This window comes from Oryctolagus cuniculus, chromosome 6, assembly GCF_964237555.1.
Source record: "Oryctolagus cuniculus chromosome 6, mOryCun1.1, whole genome shotgun sequence".
In the NCBI taxonomy this organism is placed as follows: domain Eukaryota; kingdom Metazoa; phylum Chordata; class Mammalia; order Lagomorpha; family Leporidae; genus Oryctolagus; species Oryctolagus cuniculus.
In genome coordinates, this window is record NC_091437.1 from 56,195,967 (window position 1) to 56,220,777 (window position 24,811).

Here is a 24,811-nt window from a genome sequence, read left to right on the forward strand (position 1 = left end):
CAATTGTGAGTTATTAGCATTAAATAAATAGTTATTCAATGATTAAATTAATGGATGACTCGATACATAAACCAAAGAAACTGTGGCTACTCAATATGTAAGTACTATGCAATAAATTCGTAATACAAACTCAGGGACTGAGCTAGACGCCTTATCTGATGTATTCCTCGTCTTCACAATAACCCTAGAAGACAGTTATGATGATACCCACTTTATAGATGAGGACCCCACGAATCAAAGAGATGAACAGGTTCATCTATAGTGGCACAAGAAGTGATGGGATCTGAAACCAATTCTGTCTGATTTGAGCATCTGTGTGCTGGCCATGATGCCATATGGTCTCCCAATATCAATAATTTAGTTTGAGTGTTACTTGTGTATTGAGTGTTTTGCATATATTACCCCAAATTCTTTTTTATGCTCATTTTTTTTAAATTCCAGTTTTAAAACTTTATTATTTTCATCTACTTGAAATGCAAAACAACAGGTAGAGACAGAGAGATAGAAATATCTTTCATTTTCTGGTTCATTCCCCACTTGTCTGCAACAGCTGGGGCTGGGTCAGGCTGAAGCCAGGAGTCCAGAACCCTATCTGGGTCCCCCACATGGGTGGCAGGGGTCCAATCACTTAAACCACCACCTGCTGTCTCCCAGAATAGATTAGCAGGAAACTCAATTGGAAGGAGAAATCAGGATGTGAACCAGGCACTCCAAAGTAGCAGCTTAATCTGCTGTGCTTCAACACCCACCCTATTATCCCAAATTCTTAGGACAATTCTGATCTCCACTTTTTTTTTTTCATGAAAAAGACAAGTAGTTAGCAGAAGGGTATTTTTTTCAAGCTAGATCTTTGATTCCAGATCTCTGTGGCTCTAACGTTTAAGGTCTTTCCACCAAATCTGCTGCCTATCCAATCCAATGTCATTCTTAAGAAAAGATGTGATGTGTCGTATTTTCACATGCATTGTCCTACGCTTCTATTAAGAAATGCACAACCCTACCCTCTAGAAGCCTTTAATCTCATCAAGAGATTAGATTCTGTGATACAGAAAATAGTGCTGATACTTCTAAGGCTGTGAAGATTGTAAACCAAAACTGTAATTTCCAAGAAACCTCTTCCATGGGGAGAAGGCCTCCACCCTTGGACTAGCTTGTTCTGTCTAGTGCAATGGAGTGCCACACAAGGGACACCATGCCACTTCCAAGGCTAGTTCATGAGGAGCCCTAAAGCTTCTAGGCTGGTCCAAGCTTTTGCAGACCTGTTATTGGAATCCTGAATCAACAAGTAAGAAATCTCTTGCTTTGAGGCTGCCATGCTGTGAGGATGCTCAAGCCACAGAGGGAAGTCACATGTGTAGGCACTCTGGTCTACAGTCTGACTGAGCCAGCCTTCCAGTCATCACAGACTGCATGCCAGACAGGAGAGTGAACAGCCCACAGGTGAATCCAGCACTCAGCCATTCAAGTCTCCCATGATCATTCCGGACTCTGCAGCTCATGCCTCACACGTGACAGAGCAGAGAGGAGCCTTCCTTCCAGAGCTGTGCTCTCCTGGTCCAGAAAACCCACGGAGCATAATCAAATGATTGTTGCTTTCTCGCACTAAGTGTTAAGGTAGTTTATTAAGCAGTAAAACAGAGCCAGAATAATGGCTGTTTGGATGGTTATTTAATGCCAGGGACTGTCCTATACGATGCACATGTACTACTTCCTCTGATCCTCCGCACAACCCAAAGATGCAAGGTGTCATTACGGAACATGCCCGAGACGGCTAGGCTGGCGATGGCTCTCAAACCCAGGTCATGCTAACTCTACCATCAAGTCTCTGAACTGCTCTGCTACAGAAGAAGGAAAATGTGTCTTTGTATAAAACCTACACAGCTCCAAGCTGATCAGTTTTAAGAAACACTGACTGCTATTTTTGAAACGAAACATCTTTTTCTTTCTTAATTTCAGAAGGCTTACTGTGGAGCTGAGCTAATTATTTCAGCCTTAATCAAGGACCAGCCCTTCCCTAAAGCAGCTGTCCTGGCCTCTCTTTTGCCTCCAGAGTCCCTTGGGTTGGCTGGATGTTGGCTCAAGCCTAAACCCCAAATCCCAGCCCCCGAGAAGTGAGGATGCATAGGGCTGCAGGGATCCTTGGAGATCATCCAGACTACTCCCCTTGCCCCCCTTCAAAGAGGAGAAAACTGAGGCCCAGAGAGGTCGAGTGACTTGTCCAAGGTCACACGGTGCGTCAGAGGCACAGCCAGGTCTCCAAACTCCCAGGCAAGCATTCTTTCCACTCCACCATGCTGCAGTTACTAAAAATTCCCCCGAGCCACCTCCCTCAGCCCTTCTCTCAGCAAAGCTGTTTTCCCCCCACACAACTACACACAGACACATTTGGCAAGAGGTGCTATCAGCTCTGCTCTGCTCGTGAAATGCTGTTTTGCAACCGGGCCTCTTTGTTCGTTAGCAACACAGACAAAGAAAACTGTAGTTCAGTCTTCCTGGAAGGGGATGTTCCTGGTTTGAAAGACGGGACAAGAGCTTCCCGGCTGAATATGACTCCAATCAGCATGCAGCTCTAGTCGGGAAAGAACCCAGAGGAGATTTAGGGCTTTGCAAAATTTCGAGGATATACAAGGAGGGCGCATGGCAGGGGGAAGCTGATGGGAAATGTTTCAGAAAATAAGAAATGCACGCCTAAATGGAGTCACCAGAGCAGACTGGGTACCACCTTGTGGTGTGAAGAATTAGATGGGCTGGGGGTGGGGATTCGAGTCCCTACAGCTCCTATGAAGCATGCAGCCACCCTGCTTTGGAGTCCAGCTCCAGTCCTGCTTTCCAGGGCTCCTCTCCCCACTGTTTTCCTCATCTGGGATCTTCCCTCTCTAGACTCTAAATAACCCAGAGCCTTGGTGCTGAGAGCCCTTGGGTAGGAGCTGCATTCCCCAGTTGCCCATCTGGCACTGCTCCTCTTGGTTCTGCCTTCTCTTTTGTTTGCTGCCGTGGACTATACTCTCTCGTAGCTTCCCAGATTGGCATTGAGACTATGGTCTCAGTGATCTTGACTCAGGCCCAAAAGTTGCGAACGAGGCTGAGACAAAGGCAGAGCAAATGTCTCAAGAGAGCAGATCACCCCCAGAAAGCTGGGGTCACCTGGATTACATCTCTAAAGTATTTATCTCTCAGGGTGAGTTGGTATTGGTGCTTGGGGGATGGTGGATGGATAGACCAGATGAGCTGCAGAGATACTTCAAAAGCCTGAAAAACTCTTAGCCAGGGAAGGAAATGAGAGGGGGAGGAACAGAACCAAGTTCTATGGCAGAAATTCAGAACTTGTAAACTGGCAGCAGATGGAAAGGAAAGGCATGGCTTCTGGAAGGAGGGATGGAGTGGAATGTGTTTCTCAGGGCTATTGCAAGCCACAGTCTTGCTTTCCAGAGAACCAGGTGGATGCTGCTGAGAACTGCCCCTGACACACGTCCTTCCTAGGTCTCCACGCGTAAGGTGCGATCTCAAAAAAGCACCTCCACTTCCAAAGCAAAGGTGTCAGACCCTTGCCCCTAGAAAGGTGTCAGACCCTTGCCCCTAGGGCTGATTCTTCCCTGTGTGGCTCACTCTTAGACAAACCTGCCCAAGGGACAATTCCATCCTGGAGTCCCCTCCCCCGCCCCTTGTTTTCCCTTGGGAAAATCCCTTCCTACTTAGTTCAACCAAAAACAGAAGAATAAGGGAATTGCTATCTCCAGAAAACAACATCCCCTGGTTTGGTTACAGCTCAGGAGGGGAGGGCATGTTGGCCTCCCCAAGGAGACCCTATATCTCCTCCAGGGCTCAGATGCTGCTGCCCTGTGTGTCCATGTTTATGAAATGCCTCTCAAATAAGGTCAGTGTTCTATGCAGAGTTGGGTCTCTAATAAATTGCAGAACTTGTGCTGTTTGCCAGCTAGCTGCAGAGGCATACTTGAATTCTTTCTGGGATACAATTGTTTTCAGATTAATATTTTCCCCATGAGTTTTTTTTTTTTAAATTCCACTTGTACTATTTTTTTATGACATGTGAGTTTTTCTAGATATTTGTACCCACTTTGAGAGATGAGTGGAACTTATTTTCATTTGTGATCTCTTAAGGCTTAATGCTGCATCCTCCATTCTTCTAGTATTTTCCATATTCCCACCAATCTCCCCTCTGAACCTAGCATGGAAGCCTTTACCTTGTCAGCCATCTGATGGGGAGGGACAGTACATACTGATTTTAGTATTATTTTGAGCTGTTCTAGTTATGAGGACATTTCACTTACTTTATTCATTGTGGTAGATACTGAAAGAATAGTTCCTTTAAATAACTTCATTCTTCACAGATTCCCTTATTTGGTAGACACTGTTACTTATTAATTACCTACTGAAACAAAACGTCCTCTGATCTCCACTGGTTGGGCTGTGACCATGGCCATGGCTGGTATGTGGCTATTCAAGCAGTGGTAAAAGTGACAAAGAAAACCTGATCAAGAGTTCAAAGGCATGGATGACTCTGAGAAAAGCTTTCCAGATCCCTGGGTTTATCTGAAACTAAACGATGCTAAAATACATCCTGATCCTCTTCCAGATACATGGTTGCTGGCGGGGCCGGGTTGGGGGGAGGGAATTAGTTAATGTAGATGAACTCATTAAGGATTTCACTGAATTTAGGAAGCACTTGCAGACATCTGAGCTCACTGAAACCTTGCATCAGCCTCAGGAGCTACGTTTGATTCCTACCATTCCAAAGGGTGCAAGTGAGCCAATGGGCGAAAGGTAGTCACATAGGCCCTGCAGTTAGAAAGTGATGGATTCAGCCTAGGTCTCTCTACTACTTAGTTAACGTTGCATCTGAATTATACTCTCCACAAATGCCATTTAGAAAACCCATACACACAACCCTTTTTAACCACATTCTAGGACTGGGTAGAGATGGGGAGGAGAAGAAAGAAGACCAGTGAAATGCTAGACACATCTACATCACATTTCTGAGCAAGAGAGAGCTCTTCAATGAAATTATCATCGCTGTACTTTTCAACTACAGAACAATCTGCTGTATTTCCTGCTTGTGGTACGAGGTGACCAGGAGTATGTCTAAGTAATTCACCACCTACAGATCCCATCCCTGGAGCAGCCCTACACAGAAACCTGAACTTTGATAAAAGCTTCAGAGGGCCATTACAGTGAGGTCCCCTGGTTGTTTCTATGACCAGGCTTTGAGTTAGTTCCAAGTCTCCAGTCTCCTAGGAAGATGCAGGCCATGAAGAAGCTCCTCAGGACCTGGGGCTCTGACAGTGACGGTCCAAATTCACTGCCAAGGCTGTGGGAGCTTGGAGGGGGCAAATAAAAGCAAGGAGCCAAGCTCAAAGGGTTAAGGCAAGAGCCAGGGAGAGATGCATGTGATGTGTAAGTCAAGGTCATCAACCTTAGAAAAGGATCATGGTCAAGGCCATGCATGATGAAGAGTCTAATCAATGCTGGCTACTGTGGAGGTAATTGTTACTGCTAATTACAGAGGCTTGGGGTATGTGTAGGCCTCAGTCCTCATACTTCACCCTCCATTATATCTGTTACCAGAACTACTCAAGTAAATGTGCTTCACGCCAATCCACAGCCAAGATGCTACGGCAAATCATTGTGTTTACAAACCTGAAGCTTCCTGAACTCTGCTATTGCAAGAAGGGCCAAATTCCCCAGGCTGACATAGCTTCCAGGAGAGAACGACACACAGACATGTCCACACACCCCCTGCAATACTCCACATCTCAGGCTGATGGGGCTTCTGCTACCGGCCTAATAGGATGAGAATGAAGTTAAAGTCATGATGGAAAGTTCCAGGAGAAACCTAGAGAATTTATAGCAAAAATTCAGCAAACTGAAGAATTAGCATTAAAAGGAAATTATTCCAGAGGAAACAGAAACAAGAGAACCCTAGGGAAAGAAGGTGCTATAGGCCAATAAGACCTCAACATCCACCCCAGTCAGAAAGAACAGGACAATAATGTAATTCAACACCCAGATCATAGAAATACATGGGAAAAAGCAGACAGGACTCTGCTGATTATATTGACAGCTTGGATAAAGATCCAAAGGGCAAGCTCACTAAAACTGCAGAGGAAATAAATAGTAGGAGATGGGGCAAGGCGTGGTTCATTTGCTAGAGGAGGAAATCAAAAGAGAAAGTGTTCCTGAAGAGCCGATGAAATGAAATGATTTGCCAAAATTTAATTAGGACAAATGCAAAGTGTTGCCCTTAGACTCCGAAAAGTCCACGTCCAGGACGTGCAGGATGGGGAACAGCAAGATAACAGCAGTGAGAGCCCAGGAGATCCCAGGGCATGCAGGAAATGAGCCTGCTCCACTGAGCCAGCGAAGGGCATGGCTGGCCAAGGGAAAGGTCTCTGATCAAGTAAGAGTGTGGCTGTAGGAGGCCTCCTCCTAATACAGGTTGAGCATCCCAAATCCAAAACTCTCCACAGACTGCCAATATGACGCCACTGCTGGAACATTCCACACTGTTAAACTGTTCCGTGCACAATACCACTGAAAATAAAATTACATTCAGGTCACGTGTAGAAGGTATATAAGAAACAAATGCATTACATGTTTAGATATGGATCCCATTCCCAAGATATCTCAGTATGTACATGCAAATAGTCCAAAATCTCATCATCTGTAATTCCAAACACTTCTGGTCCCAAGCATTTTGGATAAGGGACTCTCGACCTTGGATACTATTTAGAGGAAGAGATACAGGAATGGGGGACAGAGTCTAGCCTCAAACACCAAAGCACACAGAATAAAGTGATTATAAAATGGATGGAAGGAACCCTGTTGTGGCGTAGCAGGTAAAGTCGCCACCTGTGAAACTGGGTCCCCTATGGGTGCTGGTTAGAGTCCCAGCTGCTCCACTTCCAATCCAGCTCTCTGCTAAGGCACCTGGGAAAGCAGCAGAAGATGGCCCAAGTGCTTGGGGCCCTGCACCCACGTGGGAGACCCAGAAGTAGCTCCTGGCTCCTGGCTTCAGATCAGCCCAGCTCTGCCTGTTGTGGCCATTTTGGAGGAGTGAACCAGAGAATGGAAGATATCTCTGTCTCCCCCTCTCTATCTAATTTTGGCTTAGAAATGGATAAAATCTTTAAAAAAATTAGTTGGGGGGCTGGCACTGTGGCATACTAGGTTAAGCTTCCACCTGTGGCACCGGCATCCCACATGAGAGCCAGTTCATGTCCCGGCTGCTCCTCTTCCGATCCAACTTTCTGCTATGGCCCGGGAAAGCAGTGGAAGATGGCTCAAGTGCTTGGGCCCCTGCACCGACGTGGGAGACCCTGAAGAAGCTCCTGGTTCCTGGCTTCAGATCGGCCCAGCTCTGGAGTTGCGGCCATTTGAGGAAAACGGCAGATGGAAGACTTTTCTCTCTGTCTCTCCTCTGTCTGTAACTTGACCTCTTAAAAAATAAATAAATAAATAAATAAATAAAATTTTTTTAAAGAAGTAGATGGAAGAGAAGACAAGACTCAGGTGAGTGGTGAGAAACACAACACCAATAAAGTTTTTGAAAACTTATCATTTGGAAAAAAAGGATTAATCCTGCTCTATGTAATAAGAATCAACAGGAGGTAAGTTCAACCCCCAAACAAAGAACATTTATTAGGACTGTCTTGTGTCCATTTATTCGGATAAATTGCTTTGGGGAGAAGTGAGTTCCTCATCATTAGATGCCATCAAACAAGGAGACTGACCACTTTTTTCCTAAAGTATGCTGGTGGAAGACCAAGCTTCCCATGATTGGAACTTGGACAGGAGCAGCCTTTTCAACCCTGACAATCTTTATTTTTCCCAATCAACCTGTGTTCTGATGGCAAGAATTATAACAATGCAGACAGGAGGGTACGTGGAGGGTGCACCGTGCTGCAGCAGAACTACGGGAGTTACTTCAATACTCACGGCACCCTCTGCAGCTGATGTGTAGCATGATTGTTTTTATTTTACGTATGCGGAAAGTGAGACCACCCGGCTCGTAGGTGGTGGAACCATTAGCTGAGCCTTGGCTGGCCCTGGGGTCCACACCTTACCTATCTCCTGTCTGCCTAGCGTTGAGGACTTTAAATCACACATTCTTTGCCCAATCCTTCCCAGGGCATTCCTGGATCGAATGCGGCACCGCCAACGTGATTCAGGAGACCAGGGGAGTGGTGGAGACCATACAGCCATTGGCAGCTCAGCAGCAAGAGCAGTTACAAAACACAGCTCTGGTCTGCCGAACAGAGAAGCAGAGTAGTCCTCTGATGAGCTTCCCACCTGGGCAAGGCTGATTTAAATTTAAGAATGGGGCACAATGAATCATGGAAAGCCCTGAAAAGTCGGCACGGTGCACCACAGCCGGGGCAGCCGCTGCATCTCCAGGAAAGCATTCTGGGAAAGCCTGCCTCCACCCCCTCCTAGCTCTTTCTTTTCAGCAGTTCTAAAAAGGGTTAAGACCACCTTACATAATGAGGGTGGAGCATGCTAGTAAATACAGCTGTTTCAAGTAAAGGCAGTAACAGAGACAGGCAGACATGGGAAGTCGGTAAAAGGAGGTATTTAGAGGAAGAGAGAAGGAAGGAGCATTGAAAGAAAAAGTCAGGACCAAAAATGCTCCATGAAAATCCAGCCCCCCCCCAAAAATAAATAAATAAAATGCATTCCTTATTTAAAGAGACCACAAAGCAGCACGCCCATGGAAAAGATAGAAACCACTTCAACCGTAATCCCCTTTTATGGAACAGAGACCAACCTGGGCTCAGCTGCAGGGCAGGACCCAGAGAAGGGGGGAGGAGCCCGGACAAGCGGGTGTTGGGCAGTCTACGTGCAGGCAAGGGGCTTGCTTCCGTCTGGCTGGGGGGGGGGGTGGGGGGTGGGGGGGTGCAAATGCAGAACAGGCATTGAAACTTCCCAGCTGGATGGAGACCGACATAAACAAATGGGCACAATGGCTTTGCACCCTCTCCTTAGTCATTTGCAGAGGGCTCCTGTGTGCCAGGTACTGTGTTCAGCCATTCCAGTCCTTTCAAACTGGAGCTTTGCGGTGCATCCCTCACAGCTCAGGAATGGTAGCTGGACAACCACAGCAATGATAATGAGAACGACGTGGTAGGCACCGTGCTGAGCACATTACGTGAATGGCCTCCAGCTGCATTCACAGCAGCCCCATGTGATTATCACCCCTCTACTACAGGTGTGGAAATGAGGTACCTAGGGAGTAAACAGGCAGCAGTCCAGAGCAGTGGAGAAACACGCCTAGGGAGCAGCCAGCAGGAGGCAGAGCCGTAACTCAAACCCCAAGCAGTCTGTGCCCAGAGCCCAGGCACAACCCGCGAGGCGCCGGCACTCTGAAACCTCCCGCCATAGCCCCACTTCAAGGCGAAAGAGCTCCAGGCCTGACCCATCGTTCACTTCTCGCCTTCCCAGTGACAATAAGCAGAAGTGGAGAGAAAAACCACAAAACCACAACCGAAATGGCCAAATCGCACAAATATTACAAGACCCTGATGATGGGCAAAAGCAAAACTTAATAATGATCCTACAAATACGTATCAATTATTGCAAGAGGAGCAGCAATCAAAACCCACAGAGAGCTCAGGATGATGCTGATGAGCTCCTGATTAGAAAGTCCCATGGTATAAGCATTCAGGTTTTCCAGCTCTTTTCACAGGCATGTGCACAGTAGGAGTGTTGCGAGGTTGCTAAGCAACGCTTGACAACCAGACTTCAGAGTAGATCACTCAATAGGAGTCTTTGGCAACTGTAGTAATGCAGTAATTTTAGTTCATGAAATCCAAATTTTAGATACCCTTAATAACTCATTCAATAGGTTGCCCTTAGCCAGACATCAAAATGCAAATCTATAATTGCTCATCTTCCCCTCGCAAGAACTAAACAAAGACGCGCATTTTGGAGGCTCATTAGTCCTTTATTCAACTGATATTTGTTGAAAACCTACTATGTTGCCGGCACCACGGCTCACTAGGCTAATCCTCCGCCGGCATGCGGCGCCGGCACTCTGGGTTCTAGTCCCAGTCGGGGCGCCGGATTCTGTCCCGGTTGCCCCTCTTCCAGGCCAGCCCTCTGCTGTGGCCAGGGAGTGCAGTGGAGGATGGCCCAAGTGCTTGGGCCCTGCACCCCATGGGAGACCAGGAGAAGCACCTGGCTCCTGCCATAGGATCAGCGTGGTGCGCCAGCCGTAGCGTGCCAGCCGCGGCGGCCATTGGAGGGTGAACCAATGGCAAGGGAAGACCTTTCTCTCTGTCTGTCTCTCTCACTGTCCACTCTGCCTGTCAAAAAAGAAAAGAAAAGAAAAGAAAAGAAAAGAAAAGAAAAGAAAAGAAAAGAAAAGAAAAGAAAAGAAAAGAAAACCTAGTATGTGCCTGACACTATTCTAAACCTTGGGTGGGAGGATCCTGACAGCTCACCAGGGGACTGTATATGGAAAACCTCTAAGACTATACCAGGTTTCAATTTTCAAGATGATGAGGAGCAGAGAGGGAAAGCAATCTGTTCAGAGTGGCACAGCACCCCGCAGGCAGGTGCACTCAAGTGTTCTGTGGACCCTCCAGGAGAGCACTGGGCTTCCCTGTTGCTAGCCCTCAGAGGCCCCATGACTCACCCCCACGCCCCTGGTCCTGGGAGCTGGCATGCCAGGACACAAGGCTTGGTGGTTGAACATCTTGGAAAACCTCCCACTTGACCCCAGGACCTCTGTGGTCCAGTGAGGGAAGGCCTATGACACGGGGTGGGTTTTTATTGGACCCAACCACCGGCGAAGCTTGCCGTCATCTGGAGCGATGGAGAAAATTAAGTTACCACATTCTCACGTTTCAGCCCCTCGCCCATTTTCCTGCGCAAACAGGAAATGTTTATTTAAATACAGCAGTCTCCAGCATGTTCTGGAGCCAAATGAAAAACCAAAGATGTCCACTCTTGCCCCACTCAGCTGTTGAGGCTACCACCTCACTGTGGGTGACAAGCAGGCCTGCGCCTGCCTCCGGGCTCCATGGGGACAGGAGGCCCCTCGAGAGAGTTCATTTTCATCTGCCGCCTCTTCCAGGCCGAGGTTGTGGTCGGAGAAGAATTACATCTGGGGGCTCCTTTTGTGCTCAGAAGGGTAAATGCAACATCTGTTTACTCTGTGCTCCATGGTAAATGTTTTGTTTCAGGCACCGCCATTCACTTCCTCTCCTCTCGGCCTCTGTCTCTGCTGCCTGGATAATAAATCACACTGAATTCTCTCGGCGTTTATTTAGCTTTCTTGTGGGTGTCACCTCCTCAACCAGGGGGGAAAAAAGCTGTCGGGAGTTTATAAAAGACAGGGTTTCTTTCTCCGTGGGATGTGCTGACATTATGGAGAAAGACTCGGAACGCAGGCCCCTGGCTCCGATGCCGGCTCCAAGACAAAAATTCAGGGCCTCATTCCAGGCCCGAGGCAAAGTCCAAATGGTGACCACATGATCTGCACTCGAGTTCTCCTTAATGTTCTACCACGAGGTTTCGGAAGTCCAAAACATCCAGAGAAACAATACGCACGCACACACACAGGCACGCATGCACAGATGCCTTTGGAACATGCTCGCTGGCAGGCAGAGCAACAGGAATGGCAAAAGGAGAAAATGCGCCTTCTTTGTTTTAAAACACATCCTATACATGCCAGTTCAGGCAACCAGACTCGAGAGAGGTCCTGAGCATCTGACAGCAGTGCCAACCACACGTGACACAGGGTGCCCTGGAACAGCTCAAAGGCTCCACGAAGGAAGTTCCCTTCTTCCATCCTTTGCTTACGTTCTTCAAGTGGAAGTGCTGGCTTCCTTCTGTGTGTGCAGCGATTTTACGCGCAGTGCTGGAATGCAGCAGAGGTTCAAGCAGTGTTGGGTGAATGAATGAAGGGAAGAATGAATGAGAACTTCCTGAAGAAATCCTTAGTGTGGCGTCGAAATGCCAACTAGTCCCCCCAAGAGCTTGCAGAATTGCAGTGTTACATCTGAGTTGACCCAGAGGGGGTGTGGGGTGGTGAAGGGCTTCTCGGTGGGCTGCCCTTAAACCCTGCACTGACCCTGACCCCGCTTGCTCCTAAAGGCTGCCTCCCACTCCCGGGGCAGGAGGAAGGAGACCAGAATGAGCAGCCTAGGCAGCCGTATCACCCCAGGGCACCCCAGCCAAAGTGGCACCAGCAAGCAACACCAAGGCAGATGAGACAGAGTGATTTCAAAGCATCTCCTACGCTGCCAGCGCCTGTCAGCGACCACGAAGATGTACAAGACTCCAGTCTCCACCCAGCTTCTTCAGTTGTGGAACACAGTGCCGCCCCTGAGCTGTCTGGGGCTGCTGGAGGAGGCGGCCAAGTGCCTGCAACCTTCCCAAATTTCCTACAGACCAGGCAGAGAAGGACCCACTCGCCTCCATTTCCCAAATATGCAATAGAATTCATTTTTTATGATGATAATGATGATCAGAGTCAAGTAGTCTTGAGCCCCAAGGTGGGACAGCTCATGCCACAGGGGAGCTGAATGCTTGTAGGGAGCCCCAAAGCAGCTTGTTCTAAGGCCCAGCCGGTCAGAACCCTCCCAGGGCTCGGTGTTCACCTATCTTCGCCTGAACTGTTCCCTACAGTCCAGGATGTCCAACAGGGTGGTAGGGGAGTGTGGGCACGGGAGGCAGATGGGCTTGGACTCAGACTCGTGAGGAGTCACCTGACCTGGAATACGTGATGAGGTAGCTCATCTGCAGAATGGAGTGCACGCATTACTATGCAACTAATGGGGCAGTGGTAGAGATTCAACGAGATAACACATACACAAATCATTAAACATTAAACATTAGTGACAGTGATTATTTCACCAGCTCACATGCAGAAGAGGGGAAATTAGTTTCTAAGTTATAGGTAAATGAGTGTTTGGCTGATATAACGTCTCAATTATGGTGTGGAAACCTGGTTGCCGGCTCTTTGATGGACCTCAACTGCCATATTTCCCTGGACACGTCCTGGCCTTCTACACATGAGATGAAGGCTGTATTTCTCTAGGACTGCACAGCCCAACCCAACAGAACCAATGCACTTGGTGCAGGGAGAATGTTTTGAGCCAACAGAAAGCACGAGGAATAAGGAAGACAATCCTATTGCATCTCCACCCAGAGAGACACAACCACTAAATGGAAGGAACAGAAGAGGAGTTGAGGAACTAACTGAACTAACAAACAGGCTCCAGGACTGTTCAGCTCAGCACCACTCTCTTCCAGTCAAGCAGGCAGAATGGGCCATCCCATGCCTACCCCAGGGATCAGGGAGAAGGGGCGAGAGGGGAGCAGACACGGAGCGGGTGGAGCCCACCAGAACAAACCCTCACCCACTTCTCAGCCGGGCTCCCACTCTCTCCATCGGTTCTCCCTCCCTCCTTCCCCATCCTCCACTGTGAACGAAGAGGAGCCCACCCTGGAGTCCCAGTTTTGCATTTGGTCCGAGGATCAAAATGATAAATGTTTCCAAAACGTTGACATATGAAAAGTAAATATTTGGTTGCACAATTGGGGTTAAAACGAGGGTCAATCCGCACCACTCTCCAAGCGCCTGTGCGTTCGCTGCCAAACCCAGGATCCGAGCTGAGTGCGGTTTGTAAGATTATAGCGCTCGGTCTCATTGAAAGGGCTGTCAGCATTTCCATTCTCCGGCCCGTTTGGGGAGGCATTTATAACCTAGCCATAAAAAATTCACCCGGGCTGCAACTTGGCATCTCCCAGGCTGCGCTCCAGGCAGGGCGGGTTCTGCGTGCGCCCACTCGGAATGTGTCCGGGTCCTCAGAAGTTAGACCTTCACGCACTCAACTTTCCCCGCCAGGGCAGCCCCCGACGGCAGCTGCCCGAGCGGGTCTCCGAGAGGGTCCGAGTCCCAGGGCCTCTCTCTCGGTTCTCCGCGCCCTGACGCCCCACCAGCCTTTCGCTTTCCCCTTCGCCCCGGTTTTTAACGAGCGCGGCCCCCGTGCCCTAACCCCGAAACCTGGAGGCTGCAGGGCTCTCTCGTGCCCTCCTGCCCGCCTTCGCCTCAGAAGCTGTCAGCGGGCCCTGCGTGTGGAGCCCTGACCCCTGGAGAGGCACCACTTTTGCCCATCGGGGGATGGGGGGGGCTTCAAGACCTCGCTCTCCAGACCTGCCCAAAGCAGAGACCCCCTACTCAGCCAGGGATCTGATGAGGCAGGAGCTGCGAACAGAGACTGCATCCAGCGTGACCAGCCAGAGGGAAAGGAAGGCTCTGGCGCCTGGGGGCCTCCCTGCGGGACCCAGGTGGGTGGCCCGCGTGGGGCGGGGCGGGGCGGGACGGGGGTACTCACAGGCGCTCGGCGTTGCGGGGGATGCCCCGGGGAACGGCCCGGAGGCCCAGCCCGTGGCAGTCCACGCTGGCGGCAGAGCAGGTACACTTGGTGGGGCAGGCGACGGCGGGGGGCCCGCTCAGGACGCTCGCCAGCGCCAAGGCCAGCGCCAGGCGGGCGCGCACGGCGGCTACGGCCCCTGTCCGCCCGGGGGCCATGGTGTGCGGGGGCCCGCGCCGGGAGAAGGCTGCCGCGGCGGGGCAAGGCGCGTGGAGCCGGAGGAGGCGCGCGGAGAGCGCGGGCGGCCTGGGGAGCGGGCGACGGAGTTGGCGCGGAGGAGGGGCGAGCTCGGCGCTCAGGCGCACGGGGCGCGGGCGGAGCGGGGCGCGCCGGGCGGCGGCGGCGGCAACAGCAGCTCCATCGGCGGGGCTGGCGCTGCCCCGCTGCGCATCGCTCGGAGCGCCCAGGTGCCAAGCGTCCCCTGGTCCCGCCGGCCCACAGCCCGGAGTGCGGGCCGGCTCGGGGGCCTGGGGTGAACGCAGTGGGGCGCGGCGCCCGAGGAGGGCCGGCTTGGGGCTGGGCTCGGGAGCGCGGCGGCGGCTGCGGCGGCGGCGGCTAGGGCACGGGGCGGCCGGGTGAGCTGGCCGGCGCTCGCTCTCTCCATTCACTGAGCAGGGCAGACACCGGAGACGCGGGGCCCAGCCCTCTCCCGCCCCCCCAAAACCGCCAGCTCCGCCTCCCATTGGCTGCGCCGCGCGTCGTGTCGACTAAGTTGGGAACTTTGCTGGAGCGACCGCGAGCCGGAGGGAGGAGGCAGCGGAGGAGGGCGACGGAAAGCCCCGGGGAAGGCAGGGGGCAAGGCCCGCGGGGGCCCCGGGGGGAAACGCTGCAGCTCATTCCCCCTTCCGAGCCACGGACTGAGAAGTCGTGTGGGCACCTTTTTCTTTTCTCAATTCTGGCTCTGAGCTGGGCACGCTGCACATGTCCCTTCCTTCAGCCCCTACGTTGGCTCGCAAGGGGGCGTCTGAGTACCCCCGTTTAATAGAGTTAAAACCCCAAAGCTCAGAGAAGCCAAGCGATTTGCCCGACAACACACAGCTACGAGCTACGAGGGACGCCAGACCTGGGCACGGTCACCCCGACGCTGCCTCCCTAACTTCTTTCACTCTCTTGGCCGAAGATCCAGAGCTGCTTTCTGAAGGACCTGCGTAATTGAAGGGAATGCACCCTACAGCCATGTGGTTGGGTCACCGCAAGCAAACCCAACCCGGCCCCGCTGTCAGGTGTTCTGCAGTGAGGGCAGGGTCTTGGCCCCTGGGTGGACAGCACCGTGTCCAGAGTCCCCGAGTCGCCGCCTCGATCGGTGTCTCTGGGCGGGGCTTGACACCTCGGAGCCTTCATTCCCTCAGGTCACTGGCCACAGCCCCGTCTGGCCCCACCTCCCTAGGCTGTTTGGAGAAAGTGTTTTTCCAAAACAATGCTTCCCCCGCGGCATCCCCTAGGCTCCCATCGCCTTCCATCTCCAGTGCCCGCTCTAAATTGGCCGGGTCTGAGCTTTTCCAGATGCCAGTGGGGCGGGAATAGCAGTGGCTCCGTAAATACCTGGAGGGATGGTTGTGCGTGTGTTTGAAGGGGAAGGGCAGGCACCACAGAAGTTTTGCCCCGGCTTCCACCAGGTCCACTCGTCCATTCACGCTGGGAAAGCCTAAATGAGCCCTGCGTGTAGGCACAGTCACACATGCTCACCTGTGCTCATGCCATTCAATCACACATGCTCACCTGTGCTCATGTCACACACAGTCACACATGCTCACCTGTGCTCATGTCGCACACGTTCATGCCACACATACATAGTCACACACACTTATGTTCATGTCATACATACATGGTCACACTCACCAATGTTTATGTCACACCAGCCCACTCATGTTCATGCCACACATACACAGTCACACATACTCACCCATGTTCATGTCACACGCACACAAGTTTATGTCACATATACTCATGCCTATTGTACACATACATATTCACACAGGTTCATACCTACACACACAGTCACACACTCCCAGTCACATACACTCACCCATGTTCATTTCCACACACTCACACCTACATACCCAGTCACACACATTTTGTTACCTACACACATGGTCACAACCTCATTCCTTTCTCTACACGAGTCACATGAACTCACCCATATCCATGCCCATGCATACACTCAGGACCACACACACTCATACAAGTTCATGCTCACACATACGCTAATACCAGTGACACACTCATAAGCACAATCACATATACACGTGCAAATGCTTGTTCACACACCCACACACTCACACCCCATGACAGCAACTCCACTCCCGTGAACTCTTGCCTGTCCTTGCATCTGAATGCTACTCTGAGTCCTCTGACCGCTCTTTCCTTCCAAGAAACTTTGAACTTGCCACCATTCTGTGCATATAAAGTAGAAGTGCCAATTTTATATCATTACAGTGAGCAGATTTTCAATGTCTTGACTCCAGAAACCCAATTGGACACACACGCGCGTGCGCCCACACACCCTCCAGTCCCTCCATCATTCATAAACACATTAGGTGCAACCGAGTGCTGCTATTCTTATGAACAGCCTTCTGTAGAGATGCTGTTGCTATCGCCCTCTGGTGGCCAGGGAGAGTCCCGGCGCCGGTCCTTGGGGTGACTTCAGCATCTAAGAACTCTAAACAACCTTCTCCTCCTCTTCTCAGAAGCTTTCCTCCAAACCTTGAACCAATTTAGCACCAAGACTGAGGCAGATGAGAGAAGCGGGCACAGGCCCAAGGGCACAGAGGCGTCTCCCACTGTCTAGAGCAGAAAAGAGAGAAGGGTTTCCTCTGTTTTCCCGAATGCATGCTGGAGCGTGTTTTGTAGTCAGTCCCCCAAGCCTGGGCCGCGATCTCTGCTCTGGGCACCGTGGTGGTGGGGAGCTGTGCTTTCCATTTAAGCTTCTGGGGGTTTCATGAGTCCAGCGAGACCTTTAAGTGACTTCACAAGCATTCAAAGGTACTGTTGCCTGGGAGAAGCCCTTTAGAACAGCCGGCTGGGGTGCCTGAGCGTCAGTCATCCCTAGGGAAGCGGCCGGCAGAAAAGGCAAGAGGTGCAGAGAAGCACGGAGTGTGCAGGCTGGAACCGCCTTCAGTCACCTAACCCAGCGTTTCTCCAAGGGCCCTCTGATGACTTCCGGTCCATGTTCGTTTCTTCATTGATGAAAACCAGCAGCTCCTTGGGCAAAGAGAGAGTGAGAAAAGCGGCTCCCTGTCACCCCTCTTGGAGGTGGACATCCCAGGTAAGAGGATGGCAGGACTCTGACAGCTCCAACCATCAAGAAACCTCTTTGTGGTCTGGTGTTCCAGCATGTCTGACCTCTTTTCGTGTTAACTTAAAATTCTCTTGGAACGTACTTCAAGAATCCCAAATATAATTCATATAATTCAACCCTTATATTTGACTAACAAGGAAACTGAGTCTCTGAGAGAAATGGGCATTTGTGCAAGGCCATGCAGCCAATTAGTGAAGGAGCCAGAGCAAGGACTTGGGCTCCCGGTGCTGAGAACGGAGCTCCATCCATTGCCCTGACTTCTGGGGCATCTTCAGAATGCCTCAGCCTCCCCACTGAAGAACTCCCCTCCCTGGGGAAGTCCAGGTCTGTCCTGAGGCGATCAGCCTGTTGGGTAGGACTTTCCATGGCTAAGCACCAAAGGTGACTTTATTTTTTGGTGTGACTTTTCAGTGTTACAGAAGCCTGCCTACCCATCATTTGACTTTTTCCCATTATTTTTCATAAACCTTTCAAAAGCAAACCAGTCACTGGTTCTCTCCAGAAAACCACTTCAAACCCTCTCCTGCACCTGTTTTTCTCTCTGTGCAGGACACCACCAATCCTAGGGCCACCATCATCAGCTGAGGTTTCTTTGGTTGCAAGGAATAGAAATTAACTACAGCTCATTGAAACAGAATTTTAAAAAAAGAAATCCAGACTTTTTTTTTTTTAAGATGAGGTTGGGTAGCAGAAAAAAATCTAAGGAAGAAAATTGAAGGAGGAGGTTTCAAAAAAGACATGCTCCATGGCAGGATCAAGGTGCCAGGGCCAAGATTTCCAAATTCCCAGGGCATTGGCTGGCCTGGCTTGGGTCCTGTCTTCACCCTTTTAGCCAGAGAAGACAAGAACCTGGAAACCACACTTGGGCAGGGGACAGAGCTGCTCCAAGGAAACCTGAAGAGCCGGCAGCTCTGCAAGCAGGGAGCGGTGAGAAGGAAGGCAGGGGCAGAGCATTCCTCTTCTCACACTGCCGCTGCCTTCCTGAGTCCTGCTCATTCTTCCCCAGGCTCCTCTCTGCACTCTCCCCTCCACTTCATTGTTCAGATCCAGGTTTCGTGCATGGCTGTTTCTCAAATTGGCCCTCGCACATGCATGTCTAATTTCTTAACTTTTCTTGCTCTGCCAATCTATCCTTTGCCATGCTAATCCCCAGATCTTTCTAAAATGCAGAGCTGACAATGCAAGCCTAAACCTGGGATCTTTTATTCCTCTCCCACATCATCTCCTTTGGGTCTTTCACACCGCTTCCAGAACATCATTTCCTACTCTGATCTGGCTAGTCCAAAGTTTGGCTGTCCATTCCTCCAGAAAACCTTGCTAGTCCAGAATTAGAGTCTTAAGGACAGTGACCCTATATAATCCATTTCTTCTACCATTTTATTATAAAGGCTGTGTCAAGTATACAGAAATGTGTTATATGTTTTTGCATGCTTGATGCCTGAAGTGCAAATAAACCTTTGATGACTGATAACTGAACAAATGAACAGCTTCCCAGTCAGCTAGATTATTTGACATTCTTCTGTCGCAGTTCTATTTGATTAGTGTGTCAGTCTTTTGGGGGAAGGAGAAATTATATTCTTCTAGAATGTTCTTGCAAACTATACACATCATCCTCTTCATTCTGATATACTCACTTCCACACTATTGAGAATACTCATAGATGCGGGACATTCTGCTACAGATTCTCCAGATCCTCTCTCTGCCACTGTCAGAGGCAGTTATTACTCCAGAAGCTGATACTGCAGACAGGATCATCTGTACTCCCTTGGGTCACCATATGGGACCTTACCTCAGAGAGCTACAGAGGGAGGCCAAGGCTTCCCCTCCAAGAACCTCAGTTTGGCAGTGACTGCCTTCCACCATTGAAGGTCATAGTTCATGTCCATCAGCCCTCTATTGCAGCTGTGGGTCTCTTCTCCTAGCCCCTTGCTCCTTCAAGGGATGGGAGTAGAAATAGCTTTTCACCTGCCTGACGTTTCCATGTTAGCTTTTTATTAAACTTTCTTCAATTTCTCTTTTGAGTTGTGTTATCCGTTTCCTACCTGGGAAACTAATGTTCTGCCTCACCCAGGCAGATCACTGAGGAGTGGGTGAGGAGGGAAGACAGAGAGAAGATGAAAACCCCAATGCGAGATCGAGGCTGCCTTCCAGGGCTTGGCATTGTGGGGCAGCAGTTAAGCCACCACTTGGGATGCACACATCCCATATCAGACTGCCTGGGATTGAGTCCCACCTCCTCTTCCAATCCAGCTTCCTGCTAATATACAACCTGAGAGGCAGCAGATGATGGCCCACGTAACTGGGTCCCTGCCACCCATCTGGGAGACCCGAATGGAGTTCCTGGCCTCAGCCTGGCCCAATCTCGGCTATGTCTGTTGGAGGTTTTATGGAATGACTCTCTCTCTCTCTCTCTCTCTCTCTCTGCTTCCACCTCTCTGTAACTCTGCCTTTCAAGTAAATAAATATTTTAAAAAACAAATAAATAAACATTCATTTAAAAATAATGATGTTCCCTATTAAATTCTCTCAGACAAGAAAACAACCCACATTTATGAATTTTAGATCATTTCTGGAGAGCAGGATTAAGGGAAAGGTACTGTTAGTTGGAGCTGGAAGGTACTATTAGTTGGAGCTGTTCTTTTTACACAGGTGACACTTAGGCCCCTGAGAAAGAACCATAAAGAGTACTGCCAGTTAGTCTATTGAGCCTTCCCAAAGGGAAATGTTTTATGAGTGACTATGTAACTAAAAAATTAGTTTGAGAACAAGTTGTTTTTTTTTTAAGATTTATTTATTTATTTGAAAGGCAGAGAAGGAGAGAGAGAGAGAGAGGTCTTCCATCCGCTGGTTCACTCCCCAAATAGCCACAATGGCTGGAGCTGAGCTGATCCAAAGCCAGGAGTCAGGAGCTTCCTCTGGGTCTCCCACGTGGGTGCAGGGCCCCAAGAACTTGGCCATCCTCTGCTGCTTTCCCAGGTCACAGCAGAGAGCTGGATCAGAAGTAGAGCAGCCAGGTCTTGAACCGGTGCCCATATGGGACACCAGCACTACACGTGGTATCTTTACCCACTATGCCACAGCACCGGCCCCGTGACTATGTAATTTAAAAAGAAGCAACCTGTCCCAGAAAAGAAGATAATGCTACAAAACCTCCCAAAGTCCAGACTCATCTGTAATGGCAACTGGGGTGGAATGGGCTCCATGCTAAATGTGTAACTGTGGCTCAGAGATTACTTACATGATCTTTCTTATATGATCCTCCATCAAGGCAGTGAGTTTATAGGGTTTGGCGCCTGACCAAAATGAGCCCATCAGAGACCTTCCCTAGGATTTTTTCCAGCTGGAACTGGACAAACAGATCCAGTCCCTTTGGGGTTGTAAAACTGGAAGAACACAGGAGTAACAGGAGCCAATGGCCGTGTTTTCAGCTGTGCAGCTCAAGATGGTGTAAGAAAATTAATTCAGGGGCAGATGTTTGACCTAACAGTTGATTCCAGTTAAGACACCTGCTCTCCAATCAGAATATGCGTGTTTAAAACCCAACCTCGGCCAGCGCCGCGGCTCACTAGGCTAATCCTCCTACGGCACTGGCACACCGGGTTCTAGTCCCGGTCAGGGCGCTGGATTCTGTCCCGGTTGCCCCTCTTCCAGGCCAGCTCTCTGCTGTGGCCCGGGAGTGCAGTGGAGGATGGCCCAAATGCTTGGGCCCTGCACCCACATGGGAGACCAGAAGCACCTGGCTCCTGGCTTCGGATCAGCGCAGTGCGCCCGTCGCAGTGCGCCGGCAGCGGCAGCCATGGGAGGGTGAACCAACGGCAAAAGGAAGACCTTTCTCTCTGTCTCTCTGTCTCTCTCTCACTGTCCATTCTGCCTGTCAAAACAAAACAAGACAAGACAAAAAACACCAACCTCACTCCCGACTCCAACTTCCTGCTGATGCATATACTAGGAGGCAGCAGGGGATGGCTCAAGTGTTTGGATTTCTGCCACTCAAGTGGGAGATGTGGATGGAGTTCTCAGCTCCTAGCTTCAGCCTGGCTGATCCCTGGCCATTGCAGGCATCTGAGCAAGTGAACCAGCAGATGGGAGAGCTCACTATTCTCTCTCCCTTAACTCCTCCCTCCATCTCAAATAAATTTTAAAAAGAAAGAAAAAAAATGAGTTCAGTCCATTTCCCAGCGATGTAAGTGGCATCCAGCTTAATTCAGCAATCAAGAAGTATTTACTGAGACCTTCACATAGACCCAAGAAAAGATACAACCCCCATTGCTAAACACCCAGTAGGGAAGATCAAATTAAGAATGCATGAAAGAAAAGATCTGGTATATAATTAAGTGCTGATTTATGTTAGATAGTAAATGCTACAAAAAAATTATGAAGAGGGAGAAATCATTTCAAGCTAGATTGAAAGGGCCAAAGAATGCAGCCTGGCTTTTGAAGGATGCTTGGCTTTGATAACATCAATGGTAGGGAGAAGGGTCTTGGTAGAGAGAAAAACAGAGAAAGGAAGAATAGTGTGCAGGGTGGTAGAGAGACTTAGGAATGGGGGATATCAGAGAGTTTGGGGATACATTTCTAGTGCTTTGAGAACCAGTCTGAGAGAAACAGCTTGGATGCTTAATTTGCCCTTGACTGTGGCTCGGCAACCTTGCTTTAGAAACTGGAGGGCTCCGTACAGAGGCGGTAGCTCTGACCTTGCAGTGATACAGCTTGCAGTCTCCAGACGGGGACCAGAAATGTGCCCCCGGTCAACCTTGCCCTGGTCTGAGAAGAGGCCAAGTGATCTGCGGAGCCCCTGTTCCCCCTTGCTGGTCCATTAGGAGGCACCTCAGCCAGGTGCAAGGCCACACTCCTGGTCCTCACGGCCAGAGTGCTGGCCTGAGATGACGCTTGGCAGACAGATGAGTGCTGTCACTGGCCTCTCCAAACTGTACAGTGAAGATTTGTCTCACATTTGAGCAATGCGAGAACTGTCACTAGGGAAATGGCTCTCCAATTTGAGGAGTATTAATCACCTAATTAACCAGAACACCTGCTCATAAAACTTGTCCCACCCAGGGAACCAAATTAAACAAAGCATGAGGATGTGCCGCACAGACGTGGGAGTGACATCTGCATCCTTGGCTGGCCTCTGTGGGCACTGGGGCTCACGACACTCCTCAGCCAGCTGTTGGGCTTGGCAGAAGCTTTGGAACACCAGGCTTGTTGAGCAAGCAGCAGTTAATGCAAAGTCAGAGAAAGTCCTCCTGCAACTTACCTGGAAGTGTGGATGCCCCTGAATGTGATGGGCACTGTCCTGAGGCTTTCATACGTGACAACTCCGATCGTCACAGCAACAAAAGGAAATCTACTGTGGCTGATGCTGCCTTGATGCACACAGATCCAGGTGTTTTTCCAGGTACACAGGAAGATTACATTTCCCAGCAACCCTTGCAATTAGGTTGGGGCCATGTGCCTCACCATGACCAATGGAACGTGTTCAGAAGTGATGCGCACCACTCCCACACTTGGTCTTTAGAAAACTTCCCTGTAATCAGCCAAGCACTGTCTTCCACAGAGAATGGTGGAGACACAGAAATGAATGCACTGGAAGCCCTGAGTCACCACATGGAAGACAATGCCAGTGTGTAACACAGGAATAAACTAAATCTCCAAGTGAGAGTTGGAGGTTGTTTATTATACCCTCAGCATTATTTACCCAGATTGCTACACAGATGCAATCTTGGCAATCGCATCATCCCAAACCACATATGACCATTCTTAGGCAAAGTTTCTACCTGTGTGATATGATTTCAGAAACAATAGGAAATTCCCCCGTGCCAAAATAATATCTCCTACTATTGGTTAATTGTGAAAATGCTTTTAAATAGTTACTCTCATTATCTTCCCTTTACTTACTTCTTATTCATTTATTCAACATAGCACTTACTGAGCACTCTCGGGGTTCAGATAATGCTGTAAGTGTAATGGCAAAGACAAAGTCAGCATGATTGCTATCCTCAGAAGGCCATGTATAGGCAACCAAATAAAATTAACACATCATTACAAATTATCAAATGTCAAAGAGGGAATTACTAGGGTAATGTGACCAAGACAAAGAGGGGCTGGCAAAGTTTCAAAACAGTGGGCAGAGTGGCAAACATTTGACCTAGCAGTTAAGATGTCAGGTTCAGCAGCCTAAGTCTCGCATCAGAGTGCCTGGGTTCAGTTTCCAGCTCTGGTTCCTGACTCCAGATTCTTGCTGCTGCAGACCTTAGGAAGCAGTTATGATGGTTCATCACTGTGCCATCCATGTGGGAGACCTAGATTACATTCCCAGCTCCTGGGCTCTGGCCCTGGCCCAGCCATTGCAAGCATTTGAGGAGTGATCCAGCGGAGAGAAGCTCTTTGTCTCTCTGTCTCTCAGATAAGTAATTAAATAATTTTTTTAATGAGTAGAGGACAAGATTCAAAGAACAATAAGGATCTAGATATGATAAAGTATGGAGTTGGGTAGGTCACTAGTCAGAGAGGGAAAAGACTTGGAAATGTGGAGGAACATTAAGAAGGGCGTGGCACTAGCTCCTAGAAAGTGAAGGAACATTGTTCTGGGAAGGTGGGAATTGTTTCCCCTTTAATGTCAACTTGCAGAATACTACAGTGAGTGACACTCCCCCCTGCCCTTTTCATTTGTGTCAAGGAATAGAGGTATAACTTTTAGAGTAATCTGACTTGACATAGAGTCTGTAATTATTCCGGGGGTATTCATATACAGGGATGCTGATAACAGACAATCTAGTTAGGGGATTTGTATTAATGATCTCTTGCATAGGGAGCAGCATATTTTTCTACAGCTTTTAAGTTTTTGATGTGACTGAGGATAAAAGGTGGAGTTGATGAAAGCCATTAGGGTAAAAAGTTAACCTCTAACCCAACCCTTGGAACCACTGCCTCATTTAAGGCACATATGTGCATTTCTGTAAGATGTTTATTGTATAAATTTCCATTTTCTCAAGTTTAGCTAATGGCACTGTCACCTACAAGATGACCAGGCCATCAACATAAATGTCACCTCCAACTCTCCCCTTCTTTTCCTCTTAATTGGCCCCATCTATGAGCTCAGTGAGACCTTCTG

At 49.5% G+C, this 24,811-nt stretch overlaps 1 protein-coding gene and 1 long non-coding RNA gene across 2 annotated transcripts in view; one reads left to right on the forward strand and one right to left on the reverse strand.

The window, feature by feature from the left end:
- The window catches only part of SLIT3 (slit guidance ligand 3), a 642,229-nt gene extending 627,222 nt beyond the window's left edge, over positions 1 to 15,007 (reverse strand). The window contains exon 1 of the mRNA XM_002710368.5: positions 14,361 to 15,007. Coding sequence (XP_002710414.3) covers positions 14,361 to 14,557 — 197 coding nt within the window. The 5' untranslated portion in view covers positions 14,558 to 15,007. The remainder of the gene's footprint in view (positions 1 to 14,360) is intronic.
- The window catches only part of LOC103347958 (uncharacterized), an 83,793-nt gene continuing 72,646 nt past the window's right edge, over positions 13,665 to 24,811 (forward strand). Inside the window, exons 1-2 of the long non-coding RNA XR_007919028.2 lie at positions 13,665 to 14,313; positions 17,543 to 17,664. This is a non-coding gene — a long non-coding RNA (uncharacterized lncRNA). The remainder of the gene's footprint in view (positions 14,314 to 17,542; positions 17,665 to 24,811) is intronic.